The sequence below is a fragment of the Papio anubis genome, chromosome 2 (assembly GCF_008728515.1).
Source record: "Papio anubis isolate 15944 chromosome 2, Panubis1.0, whole genome shotgun sequence".
Classification (NCBI taxonomy): Eukaryota; Metazoa; Chordata; class Mammalia; order Primates; family Cercopithecidae; genus Papio; species Papio anubis.
In genome coordinates this window covers 139,356,442-139,373,797 of record NC_044977.1, presented here as the reverse complement: position 1 = coordinate 139,373,797, position 17,356 = coordinate 139,356,442, and the positions used below count along the sequence as shown (strand labels likewise).

Here is a 17,356-nt window from a genome sequence, read left to right as displayed (position 1 = left end):
ACAGTGTATTAGGTTCATAATGCTGTGAGAGAATGTGAATTTGTTTTTGATTCATGAACAAAAGAATAAATTATATATGAGTTTTTAATACTAACCATAACTTTTTATGTAGTACATCTTTGAAAATCAGTCATCCATATGTAAAATAAACATGAGGTAACAGTTAACTAGAATATTCCACTAGCTGAAATAGCCAGTGCCCCAGACACATGGATAAAATGATATTTGTACCCATGAAATAGTATCTTTCAAATTGCAGTTTGTTCATATTAGAACAAAAATTAAATCATTTTGACCTGTAGTCTCACATTTCTCTTATAAAGTTTTGTAATATTATAACTTTCTTCTCAACATGTATAGTTTTTCAGAAATTAATCTTTTTGCTCTTGTGCAAGTTGCTGTGTCCCTAGATTTTCACTGCCCCCAACAAACAATCCATCAGTTTTTCTGTAGTCAGATGAGCAAAGTTTCAAGGCATTATATGTAGCTATCATAATCTCTTTGAAGAAATTAAGTCTTATTTTTGTCAGTTTATTTTATTGGCTAAAACATTACCATGAAAAATGACAGTTTCAGCTAGACCAATGGTAGTGAGTTATCTCAGTTGATTGTTCACAGTCAGTTACAGATTGAACTTCTCGTTCTACTCATTCCCCTCTTCTCACTACTGTACTTGGCTAGTCTTAAAAAATATGATAGTTTCTCTACTAAAGTCTGAAAAACAAATCTATGCTATTTAAAGAAAGCTGAAATAATCTATTTTATCAAATAAGTTTCATGTTAGTTTTTTCAACACTCAAATGACTATAGTTTTTTTTTTCTAAATAAGTATAACCATCAGTTGCATGGTACGATGACCCTTACTGATGACACTAGTGTCTCCCTAGAATAGGTTTTTGATGACCCTTACTTGTGACACTAGTGTCTCCCTAGAATCGCTTTTTGTCTGTGGATAGAGCCAAAGATGCTAGGTAAAGTTCAAATTAGAGAAAATAAACTCATTCATAAATCAGAATCAAACTTGTCTCTCTGTGCTAGGGTAAGCATTGCTAATTTAAATAAAATCTGCATTAGTTGAAATATGCTGAAAAAATTTTAGATATATTTGCATTTATTACGATGCATTTTGCATCAGAGATATTCCAGTCTTGATCAATATTTCTCAAATATAGGCCAGGCATGGTGACTCACGCCTGTAATCCCAGCACTTTGGGAGGCAGGCAGGCGGCTCACTTGAGGTCGGGAGTTGGAGACCAGCCTGGCCAACATGGCAAAACCCTGTCTCTACTAAAAATCCAAAAATTAGCCGGACATGGTGATGCATGCCTGTAATCCCAGCTACTTAGAAGGCTGAGGCAGGAGAATCGCTTGAACCAGGGAGGTGGAGCAGCAAGCCGAGATCACATCACTGCACTCCAGCCTGGGCAGAGGAGCGAGACTCCGTCTCAAAAAAAAAAAACATACAAAACAATAACAAATATATATATATATACACACACACACACACACACACACATTTCTCAAATGTAATCAATATAGTGTGAAATTATTGCGTTAGCAACATAAAATAACATTTATTTGCAACTCAGTTTTAAGGGCCTGAAGCAGCACGTTGACCTTTATTAATCACATAATCAGAAGTAGAAGTAGGTAGTGACTCCATGATTATTTTAAAATATTTTCATTATATAATATGTACCTGCGTGCACAAAAATTGACCCTGTGACCTGAAAAGGTTAAAATGGATAGCTCATCGTTATTTCTGCCCCACCACTTTGTCAGACAGTCAGAAAGGAAAGAAGTCTAATGCAGGGAATGTAAATGCAAAAGCCTCAGGGGCCAGGGAGGAAACACAAGTCAAGCAAGAAATAAATTGGGAGCTGTGGGGTATGGGTGGCACAGGGGAGCACAGACTCAGTCTAAAGAGTATAGTCAATGTTCATACTTTGCCTTTTGTTGCCTCAGAGAATTGTCTGCCTGGCAGGTTGTACCTGCTATCCACTGCAAACCCTTTTGTGGCTCCATTTGCATCATAGACTGTGTAAACCACAGTTGATTGTGTATATGCCTTGTAGGGTTGGTTGTAAGAAACCCGCACAACCTAACACAGTAGCCCTGACATACAGTGTTGCTAGGTCTTATGATTTTTTCCCAGATATTCTGGACGTTTGTAAGTTTATATGTGAAATTTCTCAATATTTAAATTTTGTCAATTAATTCAGTTTTTAAAAAACACCCTTTGAGAACTAAAGGAAATGTATCTTAACCACAAATTCACATGTAATCTCATGTCTAATACCTGGGAGAAAAGGAATGCCATTTTCCAAAGTTTTGTTGTTCTACAGACAAATAATACAGAATTAGATGATCAAGGAATCTGATCTGATCACAATTTAATAATTTGGAAGGTACACTTTGAAGGCTTTATTGGAACTGGGAAGAAAATGGAGTTCTTTTATTTTTTTGCAGCTCAGAATTTTAGATGTCTATAGTCTGTTGCTTCAATGATAACTTCAGATGTGTAGATGCATTTTATTCAAATTACAGTGAAGCATGGTTAGCTAAATTCTTAGAGCAGGTGGCTGCGTATACAGAGTAGGTTGCTGGCAAAAGATCAGGGTTCAGTGACAAGCCAGCCAGCTAACTAAGAAAAATTACTGCATGCTTTAACTTTTAAGAGCAGAATTGGATTTAATATGGACATTACCCATCTAAGCATCATTCAGCCATACATACATACATCCTCCTATCATTCTGTTCTCCCCTCTCCTTTCCTCTCTTATCCTTTTTTCCTTCCTCCCTTCCTCTGTCCTTCTGTTTTCATCCATCTATTCATCCCCCCATTTATCCACCCATCTTTCCATTTATTCATTCAATAATGTATGCCACTGCATACCAGGATTTATGTGAAAGATTGCAAACTCATGGCCCAAGGGTAAAATCTAGTATCTAGAAATATTTTTGTTTAAGAGTGTTTACATGAAGACTAAATGTAAATCCTTTAGATAGGACACACACTGTACCCTTCAGTTCCAAGCCCTACAATTCCGTACTGCCTTAGGCCAGATTGTTTCACACATTTTGTTCAAAAGAGTTACATTTTATTGAATAGTTGCTCTGGTTTCATGCTGCACTGAGTGCTTTGCATATATTATCTCATTTTTTTTTTCACAACGCCCAAAAGATTGGCATTAATATTTTCATTTTACCAATGAGTAATTTGGAGCCTAGTAAGATACAGTGATTTTCCCCAAGTTAAACAGCTTTTGTAAGGTTTAGATTTCAGTACAACTTGAACTCAAGTCAGACTGACTTGGTTAATCTCTCAATATATATGAGCTTATTACACGAAGACCTTAAAAATGATTTGGGAGAGTGGAAGTAGCCCTTACTGATCACCTAACTCCATTGTGTTTCACACTTAATACCTCATTTAAAGATAAATATAAGTATTAGGTTAAATTCATATTAAAGTTTTGTTTTCTCAAATTTAGATATATACTTGTTTTAACCTTCCCTTTTCAGGACCAGATTGATTATTTGTAGATATTATACATAATTTAGGATCTATATATACTATAGGTGTGAATTTTCACTCAAGAAATTAGGGTATATAAGAAATACCACTTTCCTTTACACCATTTGTTTTCATTGAAATTAAGTCTAGCTCTGAACTCTGATCTCTGTCTCCCTGGGTTGAGAGAAATAACAGGCGTTACTGGGAATCCAGGACATCCCCCAGCTCCCTCTCTCTCCTGACCTTACCTCAAATGGAGGTCCTGTGCAGTCTAGTATTCTCAGACAGACTATGCATTCTTCATTCATCAGTCACAGCTGCTCACTGCTGATATGATCATTGTCCATGCTTGCGAGAGCTCTTGAAGACAGGTACTCCAGAGGTTCTGTGCTTGCCTTGGATATAGGCTTCCTTGTCTATGCCCTCCAGGCTCCCATGCCCTTGAGGGCCTGATGTCTGCAAGGCTATTCTGAAAGAACAGGCTACCTACCCAACTACCTGTGGAGCTGCACACTGCCTGCCACTTCAATCTTGAGGAATTTTTTTCTCTGCCCTAATCACTATTTTTGCTTACCTACCATCTTCAGAATCATACTTCTTGTCTCCCTCTCTAGCATATCTCCCTCAATCAATGTTAGCTTTTGAGTTTTAACAGTTCTGAAAATACATTTGCTTTAAACAACTTCAACTTTGGCTTGTATTACAACTCTACCAAGAATAAGGCAACAAAAGGCCAGGAAACTTTCTTAGGTGGTGGTGTAGGTCTAAGGGCAGGGATAGGCAGGGTTGTGTTTATAGAAAGAAGAAAAAACAAAAAGATTTGTCACATTTAGTATCATTAATACATTTAATAATATATAATTATGTATATTACTAAATTACTTATAATTAATAAAAATAAAGAAGGTACTGCTTGTTTGGATACCAATTTTGAGAATAATCCAACTGATTGTTAACTTTTAGTCTTAAAATGATATACACTGTTTTTAGAAGATCTTAATCAGCTTAATACTTTTTATAATCAACCTAAATAGGACTGAATTATTACATCGAAATTCTAACTTCCAACTAAATCTTCATTACAATTCTTTTTTCCCTTCTACTTATTTCCCTTCTATGCTGAGTAATTTTAAGTATGCATACATCTTATTTGTAAATTATCATCCTAGTTTTTCCTACATTTTACTACATATCAATTAAAATTTTTGATTTAAAAAGTCATGCAATTAAAATAACACATTTCTTAGAGGCACCCCATTCTGCTCTACAAATATCTTTGTAGGATAAATTGGAAATTGACAAATACATTCACTTAAATTTTGCTTTGTGCTGAAAATGGAGGAAAAATTTAAATTGGCCATTTGTGCATTATTATTAGTAAATCAACCCATGTAAAGTAAAGATGGAAACCAAGGTCATTTCAAAAGTGATTTTCGTTTTTGGTAAGTGGGTCCTACAGCATTATGTCCTCATATTTGTGAGTTATTGCACCCTGGCTAGTATTTTCATTGCTGCCTTATGTTTATTTGCTGCAAATGCCTCTCAAAACTGTGTGCATTGGTTATAATGGTAATGAGGAAGATAACTCAAACTAAAATTCAAATCATAATAGCTTTAGGGTTTTAGAGAGATAGTATAAGGTTAACTCATTTTCAGCATGTGCAGGCTTAATTATGCATGGGATGAAATACAGTAGGCAAGTCTCAGCATAATAATAAATAATGAAACATATAACCTGTACAATATTTAAACTGGCTTTAATATTACTTATCACATTATTCTTTATCATTCATCATTTCTTTTCCAATTCTCTCACCCTACCATTAAGACAGTAATGGTTTTATAAGATGTAAATCTGGTATTAAGTTTTGCTTGCTCTACTGTCTCAAATTATTATAACTTCTTTGTTATTACCGGCTTGTTTCTGTTTGTCTTTCACAAGTCTTTGACTCAGTAGTAGTAGCAAATGACAGAGGTCTTCAAGGGTCTTAATGCTTGTCAATATAATATTATTCCACTTGATAGGATGTGTCCCCAGATTCATTACAGAGTTTAATCATTGATCACTGTGCCCACAGTCTAATTGTGATGACAAACTAATTGCAGCTGTTACAGGGATGCCAGTTAAGTAATCCGTGTTTAAGTTGAGTTTCTCAATGGCAGCTTTATTTTATAGGGCCATCTCTGACAAGATTCATTTGGCAGATATTTTTCTAACAAATGTTCGTCCCAGATGCTGCTAGTATTTAAACAGGATATGCCAAGATTTAGATAGAAATATAAAATCCTTTGATATTTTAAAACCTAGAATTCTAAAATAATCCCATAGAAAGAACAGTGGTTCTGCATATGGGAAAGTGCCTTGTACTTGGTAAAATAAGTTAAATTTTCAATATTTACATGTCAAAGAGAACAAGGACTATCCATATTTGCAACATTTATTTTTGCTTATCATGGTTGAACAATTGTCAGCATCAGTGCTAACACCCCATATGTGATGTATATATCTTCACTATCTCCCACTCAAGGTTTTTATTGAAGTCTAATTAGCAGTTTCTTGTGTGTGAAATTTTGTAGAACATTTGCTACTCCCAGAAGTCTTGAAGGTCTGAACCAGCAATGAAAACCACTCTGATTTCCTAGATACCATGAAGTAAACCAATTTGATATTTATAAGAAATTATATTCCCCCTTAAGGCTTTTCCTACATTTTAATTTCAAATGAAGGAAATGCAGAAATTTCACTGTTTTATGTAAAATTTATTGCTTGGCATCCCTCCAAATACAAATCCTGTATGAATAATCACAACCCCTTTCGTGTTTATGTGGTTGCTGCTACAATGAACAGGAAAATAAAACAAAAAGAATGAAAATGAATGTTTGGGTTTCATTATATTGTTAAGTCAGTTTTGTACATTGAATTATTTAGTATTTAATAATAAATAATATCTTTAATAAGTTAATATGTGCCTGATATGAAGAAAATGTTAAGGCATTCATAAGTTAAAGTCAGAAATAGCAAAACGACCAGATGGTTAGTAATCAGATTAAAACAAAACAAATTACAATATTATTTTTAAAAGAACTAAGTGGATTTAAATTACTTCCAAAATACTTTTGTTTATAGGCAACACTTAAGAGAAACAAAGTGTACCAGCACACAGTTAAACTGGCTTTTATTCTTCACTTGAGACTAGTTCTAATTGATCACTGTGCTATTGTATGATTTGATTGTGCTGACAGTTACATGCCACTGTTCCCATAATAACAATTTTTCTTCTTTGTTCAAATGAATTTTCTAATTACACGTGTGATGGGATGTTTTAATTCTTTTCCCTTTTCAAATCCACCTTCCTGTTGCAATGCATGATGGGCAGGCTCAATATTGTGCATGACACCCGCTACAAGTGTTGGTAGGTGCCAGCTTTGTTTCTTGATTATCTTAAACCTATGGTGTACCTCACAGCCCCTCAAAATCCACTGCTAAGTTTAACTTATATCTATTGGGCAAGTCCATTTCCCCTTTACTAACACCTGTCAATTAAATGCCATTTTCTATTTAATTGACATGGACTCACATAAACGTTTTCTTTACACACACGAGTTTCCTTTAGTCACCTTTGGTGGATTTTGATTGGACTATGAGTTCTGGTGTGTAAAAAAAATCTATTTCATGAAAGTAATATACTGTATATTTTTATAATAGTAAATGAGAAAAAAATACTTTCATTCAAACAGATAACTGTATATATGAAGTAAATACTTGTATTTTGACTTAGATTTCGAATGTCTGACTATGAACACTATATAAAATTCTTGTTTTTGACTTAGCATATTAAGCCTGTTTGTGTCAATTTTCTTGATTTGATGGTAACAAGCTTTTTTCCCCCTTTTTTTTCTCTTTCATCCCTCCTCCCCTTCTCTCCTTGGAATGTTGTCCTGCTTTGCGCTGTGATTGCATGTCACTCGCTGGTGATGATGTCCTGTCACATGGCTTATTGCTGTGATAAATACCATGCCCAATTATCTCTTCCATGTTGCCATGGTTTCCATATTGCTACACTCTTCTGTATGTTCGCTTATATGATTTTCCCTCCGAAAGTTCCCATGGTGCACGGTGCTACGCCAGCCACTGTGTCCGCAGCAACAACATCTGCCACAAGTGTTCCCTTCGCTGCAACAGCCACAGCCAACCAGGTTTGCTAATTTACAGCTTTGTTTCTTAAAAAACAACTCTAATAGGGCTCAATCCAACAGCCCTTACGCATGTGGATTTCCCATTGAGGTCAGTGGGAATCGTATGTACGTGAGGGCTGTAGAGGGTGCTTTAATAAGCATGGGGTTTCAAAGATACCTCTTGTTGGCCTACACATTCTATGATGAGCAGCAGAATGCTTTTATGCCATTTATAAGTGCTCCAAAGTTGTCGCAGCTCCATTTCTGAAGCTACTAAAATGATATTTACACAAGCAATTCTCATTGGTTTCAACCAATCTTGCAGGTGTTTTGACCAACCAAAAATAGAGGCCATCTTAAAGTTTTTATTTAAAACATTTGGTATATACAGTTTCTTAGTTATTGCCTAAATGATTAATAGAAAGTAAAATATTTAAATGTATTACATATGCCACAAATGACCGCTCTTGTAAATAAGTTTGTTATAAATTCATTATAATCTGAATCATTTAATAAGCAGATTCAAAACAAATTGTTTGTGTATAGCATTTCTAAGCTTTTATTCTCACTGCTTTCAGTGAAAGAAAAATCCTAAATGCTCTTATTTTTATAATTACCCTGCATAAATGTTGGAGATTTATGAATGAAAAGAAAAGAAATTAAGTATGGCAAATTGACAATCATTCTGTATTCCATGCAAGTTTATAGAGTAACAATTATGCAGGGTACTTTCAAGTGAAAGGGATTTGTTCCATAAATTTAAATTTTATGATATACAATAACTATTTTAAAATAAATGACGATTTAAAATATTTTAAAATTTAAAAATTGACATTTATTCACCCAGCATTTTCTGATTCTACTTAAAAATATTTTCTAGAAAATACTGGTTGATTTCAAGTTTCATTTATGTAAAATAGATTTGGGCTTCAATAGAGTTGACAGTGTATGAAAAAAAATAGAGCCAAGCCACATTTCAGATAATCCACAGGTGAAGGTTAAATGTAGTCAAATGAGTCTCAGAAGAATTAGTATCAGATGAGAATCAACATGTTCCCCCTTGGAAAGGGAAGACCAATTAAGACATCGATTTGTTGTTCTTACTGTGAGGAGTAGCCACCCTTGTTCTAAAATACATCACGTACTGTTGATGAAGAACATTCAGCTATTAGTACAACCATTCAAAACTTTCAAAATCAGAATACAAAAATGAATTTAACGTTTCAGTCAAGCTTTAAACATTTCTTGGCAAAGAATCATTAATTTTTCAGAAGCTTGTCAAAATAGCCCTGGGTTTATGTGAACACATCAGACTCATTTACAAGAATGCTAGATGGTGCATATGTGGCATGTTAATAAGTAATCTTTGGTAGAACTATCGCGATAGATTCAATACAATCCATCTGTGGTGCAAATCAGTGATAAAGAACTCTCATGTGTGTACCATGTATGACCGTAGAATTGCTGGTGTAAGCAGAACTATAGCAGAGCAAATTTCAACATGCCCTTGGCCACCTGGGTTGTAGGGGACACTTTACTTTTTGCATTGTGCTGTGACCATTTCATGCATAATCTTGGGTCTTCATACTATTTGACAACCAAAAGAAAGAAAAGGGAATGGATATATATATACACACATATATTATATCTACATATACATACATATGTATATGCCTACAGTACATTAGCAATGCTGGAAATAGCTGATGCCACAAAATGCAGCCTGCATGCATGCAGAAGTTTATAGCTGGCCCTTCATCTGCATCGATTGGTGTTGAAGGTCCTTGGTATGTTTCGACAGCCCCATCCTTGATGCTTCTACACTGTTGGGTGCAACATCCTGTCCTGCAGCAGCAGGAAAAATGGTATGAGAAGCTTCATTATGCTTGGAGCACATTTTCGTGCCATTTGCCAATGCTGTAAAATTGTGTAAAAATGTCAGCTGAGAACTGGAAATAAAACAGGGACATATTAATATACACGCCAGACTGTGGATTGTAGTATGTTGAATTAGCCTAAGATGTCTAAATTGAAAAAACAGCAACAAAATGCCTTTGTGTATGTGATTTTATTATTCTCCCAACAACATTGCTGAAATGGGATTAGTATCGTTTTATAGAAGAAACGTAAGCATAGAGTAATGAGTTTCTTTGCTCAGGGTCACACAGCCAGTAAATGGATCTCTAGGGGTAGAACCCGTGTCTTCAGTCCTCTGACAGTCTCAGTCTATTGTGCTGCCTCTCTCAGGTTAGCAGCCATTAATTTCGGGTTGAAAAATCAAGCTACAAATTTGAAGTTCTAACTTTGGGAACTATTGAAATAAGTCAACTCTATATTGGTTTCTTACTGTATTTTCTCTCAAGTTCTCTAATTCTCTTGCCCATTTAAAATACAATAAAAGGTGCCATCAGGATTCAGAAATATGTTCTGAAGTAAACTTAGGCTCTTACCTAGTTCTTTGAATTACTGCTTTATAATTCTTACCTGGTATTTTTAATTTGGAAAAAAAAAGTTAGACACCCTAATTTGAACGAAAATGTCAGAAATTTGGTTGCACAAAAATAGGCAAGACATTTCCTTATCTGATTTCTGAATGATTACTGAGTAACTGAAACCACAGGGGGGTGTGTGTGTGTGTGTGTGTAGGCCAACAAAAAGGGCTTCTTTCAATACTGCTCTGCATGAATTTTTGATAGTTTTACTTATCTTATTTCCTAAAAGCTGGTAACATTTACAGAATAGTATTTAACATGAAGATTTTAAAGTTAGTTGCTACTTTGGCATTTAAGTTTACATTAACTTACTGTTATGTTGACCAGATAAGGACTATCACCTCACAGCTGAATTTCACTTTTCTTTAAAAATTTAATATTAAAATGTTTTCATCTCTTGATTGTTGGCTTGCTTGCATGGATCATTCATTAAATAATTTTTTATTTGCTAGATACCCATAATATCTGCCGAACATCTGACTAGCCACAAGTATGTTACCCAGATGTAGAATTTTCATCACTAAACAGTAAGTTCATTATGTAATATATAGTAGCTTATTTGTGCTGGGTTTTTTTAAGATAGCAATCGTATAGTGCACTTAAAATTTTGCAAAATCTCTGAGAAAATATTTATATACAGGTCACATTTTTATCTTAAATGGGTTGTGAGGAATTTTGTCAGACATTTATAACAAATATGTTAATATCACTTAAATATACAAAGTATCAAGAGAAAATAAGTTTTTAAAATTTCTGATTAGAAATAAACACAAACATAAAACATATGACCAAAAAGTAGTTAGAAGGTATAGATCAAGGGTTGGCAAACTTTCTTACAGGGTCAGACAGTAAGTGTTTTTGCTGTGTGGGCCGTATGGTTTCTGTTGCAGCTACTCTCCTCTGCCATTGTATCATGAAAGCAGCCAGAGACCACATGTAAAAAATGGGTGTGGCTGTGTTCCAGTAAAACTTTATTTACAGAAACAGACAGTACATCACATTTGGCCCACAGGCAGTATTTTGGCTGACCCCTGGTGTAGATTATCACTTATTTTTTTTTTTCTTATTCTTTGGCTAAACCTTAAATGGGACCATGTACTCACTTCATCCCATGCACCACCATACACAGGGGCATTAGAATATAATGAGTTTGGCTAAGCGTGGTGGCTCACACTTGTAATCCAAGCACTTTGGGAGACTAAGGTGGGTGGATTGCTCGAGCCCAGGAATTTGAGACTAGCCTGGGCAACATGGTCAAACCCTGTCCTACAAAAAATATAAAACAATCAGCTGCGTATGGTGGCACACTCCTGTAGTTCCAGCTACTCAAGAGGCTCAGGTGGGAGGAGCACTTGAGCCCGGGAGGTTGAGGCTACAATGAGCCACAGTTGTGCCACTGCACTCCAACCTGGGCAACAGAGCAAGACCTGTCTCAAAAAAAAAAAAAAAAAAAAAGTAGTGAGTCTCACTTTAAATAAATATATACACATAATCACATATATGTGTACACACAAATCTACATATTCAAATAAATCTTAGGTACTTTAAAGTAGTTACCTCAGAGGATCATATAATTCTGAAAATGTTGCCATTGCAACATTTTTAAAATGGTTTGAAAGTGTTGTATTTAGTCTTTAAAATGTCTTGTATTTTGTCTTTAAGAACACTGTCTTAAATACTTACAAAGGTGCCCGTTTTTCATCCATAGGAATACGTTTTGTCCAGTATGCGTGCATTCAAGTTATAACATGTGCTCAGATGCTTGTTAATTACTTATTTTTATATTTAGAAAGAGACAGTATGCTTAAAACTGAAATTGGTTAAGATGGGTGACCATTCTTTGTTGCTTCCTTTTTTTATCTGTGTATTAACATATTTACAAATGAGTTTTTGGTGCTACATTGTGTTAGTTACCATGGCAAGGAGATAAAGATAAATAGACAATAAGATAAAGATGTAAGGAATTTCAGGATAATATATTAAAATAAGAGAGGTTTGAAGAAATTTCTCTTAGAGCAAAGATGAAGAGCAGCTATTCCCAACAGGATCCATAAACAAATGAATCTGGACAATGAGGGTGTTGTTCTAAGGACAGTGGAGGTGTAAAGGCCTTGTAAAAGAAGGACAGTGTGCCAAGTCAGGAAACGATGGTGGCTGAGAACCAACTCAGAAACTCTTGTGATGTTAATCTGTAGCAAAGCTGGACAAAGTCAAAGCCCATGCAAGAAAGGAGGATAGGCAGAATTCAATAGCCATTTAAGAAAGAAATGATAGGCTCAATCGGAGAAGTACTGCCAAAGACTTGCTGCAGTCGTGAATTATTAAAATTGATTTTGTCTATTTCATAAGTTTTCTCAAAGCAGTTCTGATAAAAAGGTTCAGATTCTGAACAATAGCCACATTTTTAGAAGCAGCAGCATTACTTTGTAGTGTTGTTGGTTTAGAAGAAGAGTTTGTTTGACATGCCAAAGCAATCTGTTTCAAGCTCTTATAGTCAATTAGGTGTGTTTGGTATGTATATATTTAACTGTATTCTATTTCTTAGCAATAATCTAGGTTGAAAAAAAAAATTCTAAAAATAATTAGCAAACCAGTAGATTTGTCTTTGAAGCTTAAGCATTTAATGTTCTGTTCATTTAACAAATGGTTGCTCATCTTCATGAGGAGTTGCAACATTTAAACTGATTTTTGAGTCACTAGATTGTGATTTCTTTCATTTTCAAGGTTGTATTGTGAAGCATACTTTTAACATATGTAAAGATTCCCTGCTGAGAACAAATTTCTTGTAAAAACTGGAACTGTTAATCCACAAGTACATTGTAGTATCTATTACAACTTAATTCATGAGTAATAATTCTGTAATTCAAAAAGAATGATTTTTATTTTCTTAGTTTTAGGAGAAAAAAAGTTCAACAAACTGAATTATCCAAAGCCATCACTTAAAGTATCATTCTGTTTTTTTCTAAACCTGCATTATGCTAATCAAGCACCCAAATAGAATAAATCTTGTTTAATAGAACATATGACATGAATTTTAATTTTGTAGACCAGACCTTTACTCTTGAAACCTTATTAAACTGCCGAAAAGAAGTAAGTTTAAATTTTGCCCTACAACAATTGTGCTAAAAAAGAACTGTGTATATTATGCCCCTTGATTCTGCAAATGTATTTTATACTTTTAGTTTAGGATTAGTAAATTTTTTGGCACATTCTACAGTTTTATTAAATTGTACACATTATTTCGTTCGTATAGAGATGATAGACAGATTTTGTTCTGTCTACTCTTGTGAAATGGTTTTTGTTTTTATATGAAGATATAATAACTTGTGAATATACTGCTTAATCAAAAAGAAAATTTTCATATTAAATGTATATTAGAAACTGCTTTTAGATACTATCTGTTCTAACAAAGATTCTCTCTTTTTCCCTTGTAGATCATGCTAAAGAGGAAAGGACAGTGTGCTTGGTTAGAGTAAAGGATGAGGTCATTAGCCATATTGTATATATCGTCAAGCAACACACACAAAAGTTCCTCAGCCACAAGACATCCACATATTGCATGTTAACCAGAAGAAAAGACAACATGGAAATCCACTGCACACTGTTGCCTATACACTTTGTACATTTAATTGATATTTGTGCTGAGGTGATATTCCTGTCTAAAAGAACAACATTGTCTTTCTTTTCTAGCACAGAGTTATGCATTCAAAGATGCATACCTAATTAGTTTCCTATATATTCATGCCATCTTGAAAAGACAGACTATGGTGTAACCATGATTCTATTATGTATTGGTACGTCTGTAGACCAAGATATAATTTTTTTAAAATAAGTTTATTTCTTTCAAGGTTTACAAATAACAAAGGTGCACCTTGTATTTAAAATTGCCATTATAGATGAGAGCGTGCATGCACAGTCATTTTTGTTTAAGAGTAATATTTTTAATGTAATAGATTGTAAGACGTGGTGAGGGAGGGATCTGACAGAGATGAATGTGCCAAGCAAAACCACAACTGTGTATATTTTAAAGCACATCATGGCTTTAAGTACCATGTTGTTAAGGATTCTCATGAAGTGCCATAGACTGTACATCAAATTAGAGTATTATTTCTTCAGTGTTATTGTTTTCAGAGCCACATTTTGTTGCATATTTGCTAGTACTAATCAGTCAAAGGGCACCATTTTTTTTTTTTCTTTTTTTTTCTTTTTTTTTTTTTTTTTTGAAACCAAAGCTGTCTCAGAAATGGCCAATTTAACTTTACAGTAACAATAGACAGCACAACACAAACTCTCTCAATACAGATAAACTCACACATACTGGAGATATATATAATAGATATATGTAAAATTATTTTAATGCATTGTAGTGTAATATTTATGCATACTATACTGTATAACATGTTATTCAAAAGGGATTGCCATTTCTGAGACACAATAACAAAAAATGTTTGAGGAAATTATTTTGCTTCTATTTATAGCCTCTGTCAAAAGTCAAAAGACTATAAATGCTTTGCAAAAATGGTTTCACGTTTGCTTAAATGCTTCATCACAGTCACATTCAAAATAGTGACTCTAAACAAAGAAGAAAGCAGCACTGTCATCAGATGCATGATAAACCAAAATATGAAAATGGGAAATGTTTAATTAACCTAGTAATTGGGTGGGTTAAGTACATGGGTGAATTTTATATGTGATTTTTGTTTTGTTTTGTTTTGTTCAGATTAACTGCTTATAGCCTTAGAAAGCCTTTTACAAAATTAAAAAAAAATAGATGTGCATTCAGTTTTTAAGAATGGAATCATCCAAAGGAATTCCTTTTTTTGAGGTTTGGATGTCGCAGCTAGTAAAGGATATTTTTGCTCTGTTCGGCAGTTCTAAAAATTGCTGAAGTAGGGGCCAGGTCACTGGTAGTTATAGTATGGAATGGGAGAAGTGAAAGTTCAGTTATAGAACTTTCCATACTTCCAAGTTTACTGCAAGTTTTTATGCTTGAGAGAGATGCTTTCTAATATAAGACTGATGTGTTGATTTTACTGATTGTACTGTACATCTATTAAAGCCTTAGATTATTACATTACGGGTTGGAACCCATACCAATGTAATTTCAATCGTGTTAAGAAAGTAATGGTGACTTCACATGTTATTGTAGTTAGTTACATTATAGAATATTACTTATTTTTCTTGTTAAAATGTAGTTTTTCATTTCCTACATTTATTAGATTTTCATTTTCTATTAACAATTGAATACCATTTCAGTTTATAGACTATTGTTTTATTAGATTTTACCGATGAATTTTTCAAAATACAAAAAAAAAGTAGTTTTTCCTTCATAACATACTCAGTTTTGAATTACATGTAGTGTCATATGAATATTCGTATTGTTAACTAAATGATTTATATTTTACTGATTTAATATTACAGTGTAAGAATGTCAGTCATTGTTAGTTCTTGTCTAGTTTTCATTAAAAGAACAAAGATCTTTTATATGGATATCTTATAAATATATAATCATTGCTAAGTAAGAAGTTAAGTTGTTGCTATCGCAACAATCCTGGCAGACAATTGAGTAATATTTTGATGATTTATTTTGTTTGTAATTAGTTATTATAAGAAGATCTAGATCCTAGATATTAGAATAAAATTTATTTTCTACTGTATCCATTTCAAATGTTAAAATATTGTTTAATATTTTTGAAATCCCTGAATATCAGGCCTTGTTATAAATAAGCTGCATAATCAATAAAGAACAAGGGACTTTTTGTTGATAATCCAAATACTCAAAGTTTACGTAATGAAAATTATAGCGTGTGTGCAAACTCTTGAGGGTTGATTATGCTGCAATTTAGCATGTTGGAACGTCTAGAGAGAAGGTTGACTTTTTGCACTTCTGTATATAGTCAAAAGAGAGAAACCTGTATAATAGTAAGATCTTATTTTGAATAAAAACGTCTATAATTACAAGGAGTTTTGTTAAGGCTAATACAATGACAGACTGAGCAAAATTGCTTGCAAAAGTGGCACAGAGTTAGCACTCCATACCCCTTCAAACATGTTGCTTTGCTTTCTTGTGGACAGCTTGTAGTTTGCCAGGATTTTTTCAGCTGGAAAGATACGCCATCCTTTCAAACCCTCATGACTGACAAAAACTCCATGGGGCCAAATCTGCCTGAAGATCATTACCAAAAATAGCAGGTACTTCTACCATTAAGGTGAAATCATGGATCAGATATTCCTTACATTTTTCAAAACTACTGCATGTTTAAAACTTCAACAAAAAAAGAGAGAAAGAACTATACTAAGAACATATATTATTCAGATCAGTTTCTGCCAATTTCAGTGGTTTATTGTTCAAAAAAAAATCTTCAAAACGAGTATTGACTTTCACAAAATTTAAATCATAAACAGGCAAACCAAACAGCACACTGTAGCTATAGTTGTTATGTGATTGTTTTTTAATTGCTGTAGGATCCTGTTCTTTCAGCAGGTGAAAAATAAAACGCAGTTCAAATTTCACGGTTTTAATTTTCAACTCAGAAGCACTCAAAAATGCAAAATGTGATAATGGGCACTTGTTAAAAGAATTAGTGTATCCAGCCTTCACTCCAGCTGGTTAATAATGTTGCACTTATCAGCAACCCTACCACTTTCATCTGCTGAAAGGACAAATGTGCTTGGTTTTACTATTATGTAATCACAACTTACTTTCTGCTTGTAGTTGCTTAAAATTATGTATTTTGTCTTGGGCTGCAATTTGTTTTATGCTTATTTTATTATTACTGCGGTAGTTGACTTTGCTGTATGGAAAAATAAAGTGAAATTGCCCTAATAAAACTTCTCTTTCTTAAGTATATTTGTGTATCTGAGATTGAATACTAAATTATTTTTGCGAGTTTCATGTATTTATGAATATGTATCTTTACAAACATATTGATGTACAAGTTTGTTACCTGGTTTTAACTGATTGCAACTGCAAGGAAGACGTTTGTTGTCTTTCTCACTAATTATCCTTTGATAATGAGAGAAAGAATCTAAATCAGGATATATTGCCATCCTGTGCCCAATGTTTTCTGAAATTCTTGCCTTTCCCTGTCTGACACTTTTAAGTGCCGATTGAAATAGTTTTAAGTGTCAGGGTGAAAAACGGTAAGAAAAAAAGTTATAGATCATGATC

The 17,356-nt window shown here is 33.8% G+C and overlaps 1 protein-coding gene across 29 annotated transcripts in view; it reads left to right on the top strand.

The window, feature by feature from the left end:
* The window catches only part of MBNL1 (muscleblind like splicing regulator 1), a 220,110-nt gene extending 203,075 nt beyond the window's left edge, over positions 1 to 17,035 (top strand). For 14 of the 29 annotated variants that reach the window (XM_031663662.1, XM_031663673.1, XM_031663651.1 and 11 more), the window contains 4 exons: positions 6,895 to 6,930; positions 7,620 to 7,714; positions 10,638 to 10,712; positions 13,620 to 13,751. In XM_031663662.1, coding sequence (XP_031519522.1) covers positions 6,895 to 6,930; positions 7,620 to 7,714; positions 10,638 to 10,694 — 188 coding nt within the window. In that variant the 3' untranslated portion in view covers positions 10,695 to 10,712; positions 13,620 to 13,751. Of the gene's footprint in view, positions 1 to 6,894; positions 6,931 to 7,619; positions 7,715 to 9,494; positions 9,559 to 10,637; positions 10,713 to 13,619 lie in introns of all 29 variants that reach the window. The other 15 variants (XM_031663676.1, XM_031663667.1, XM_031663650.1 and 12 more) reach the window with 10 other exon arrangements.
* Positions 17,036 to 17,356: the final 321 nt, after the last annotated feature.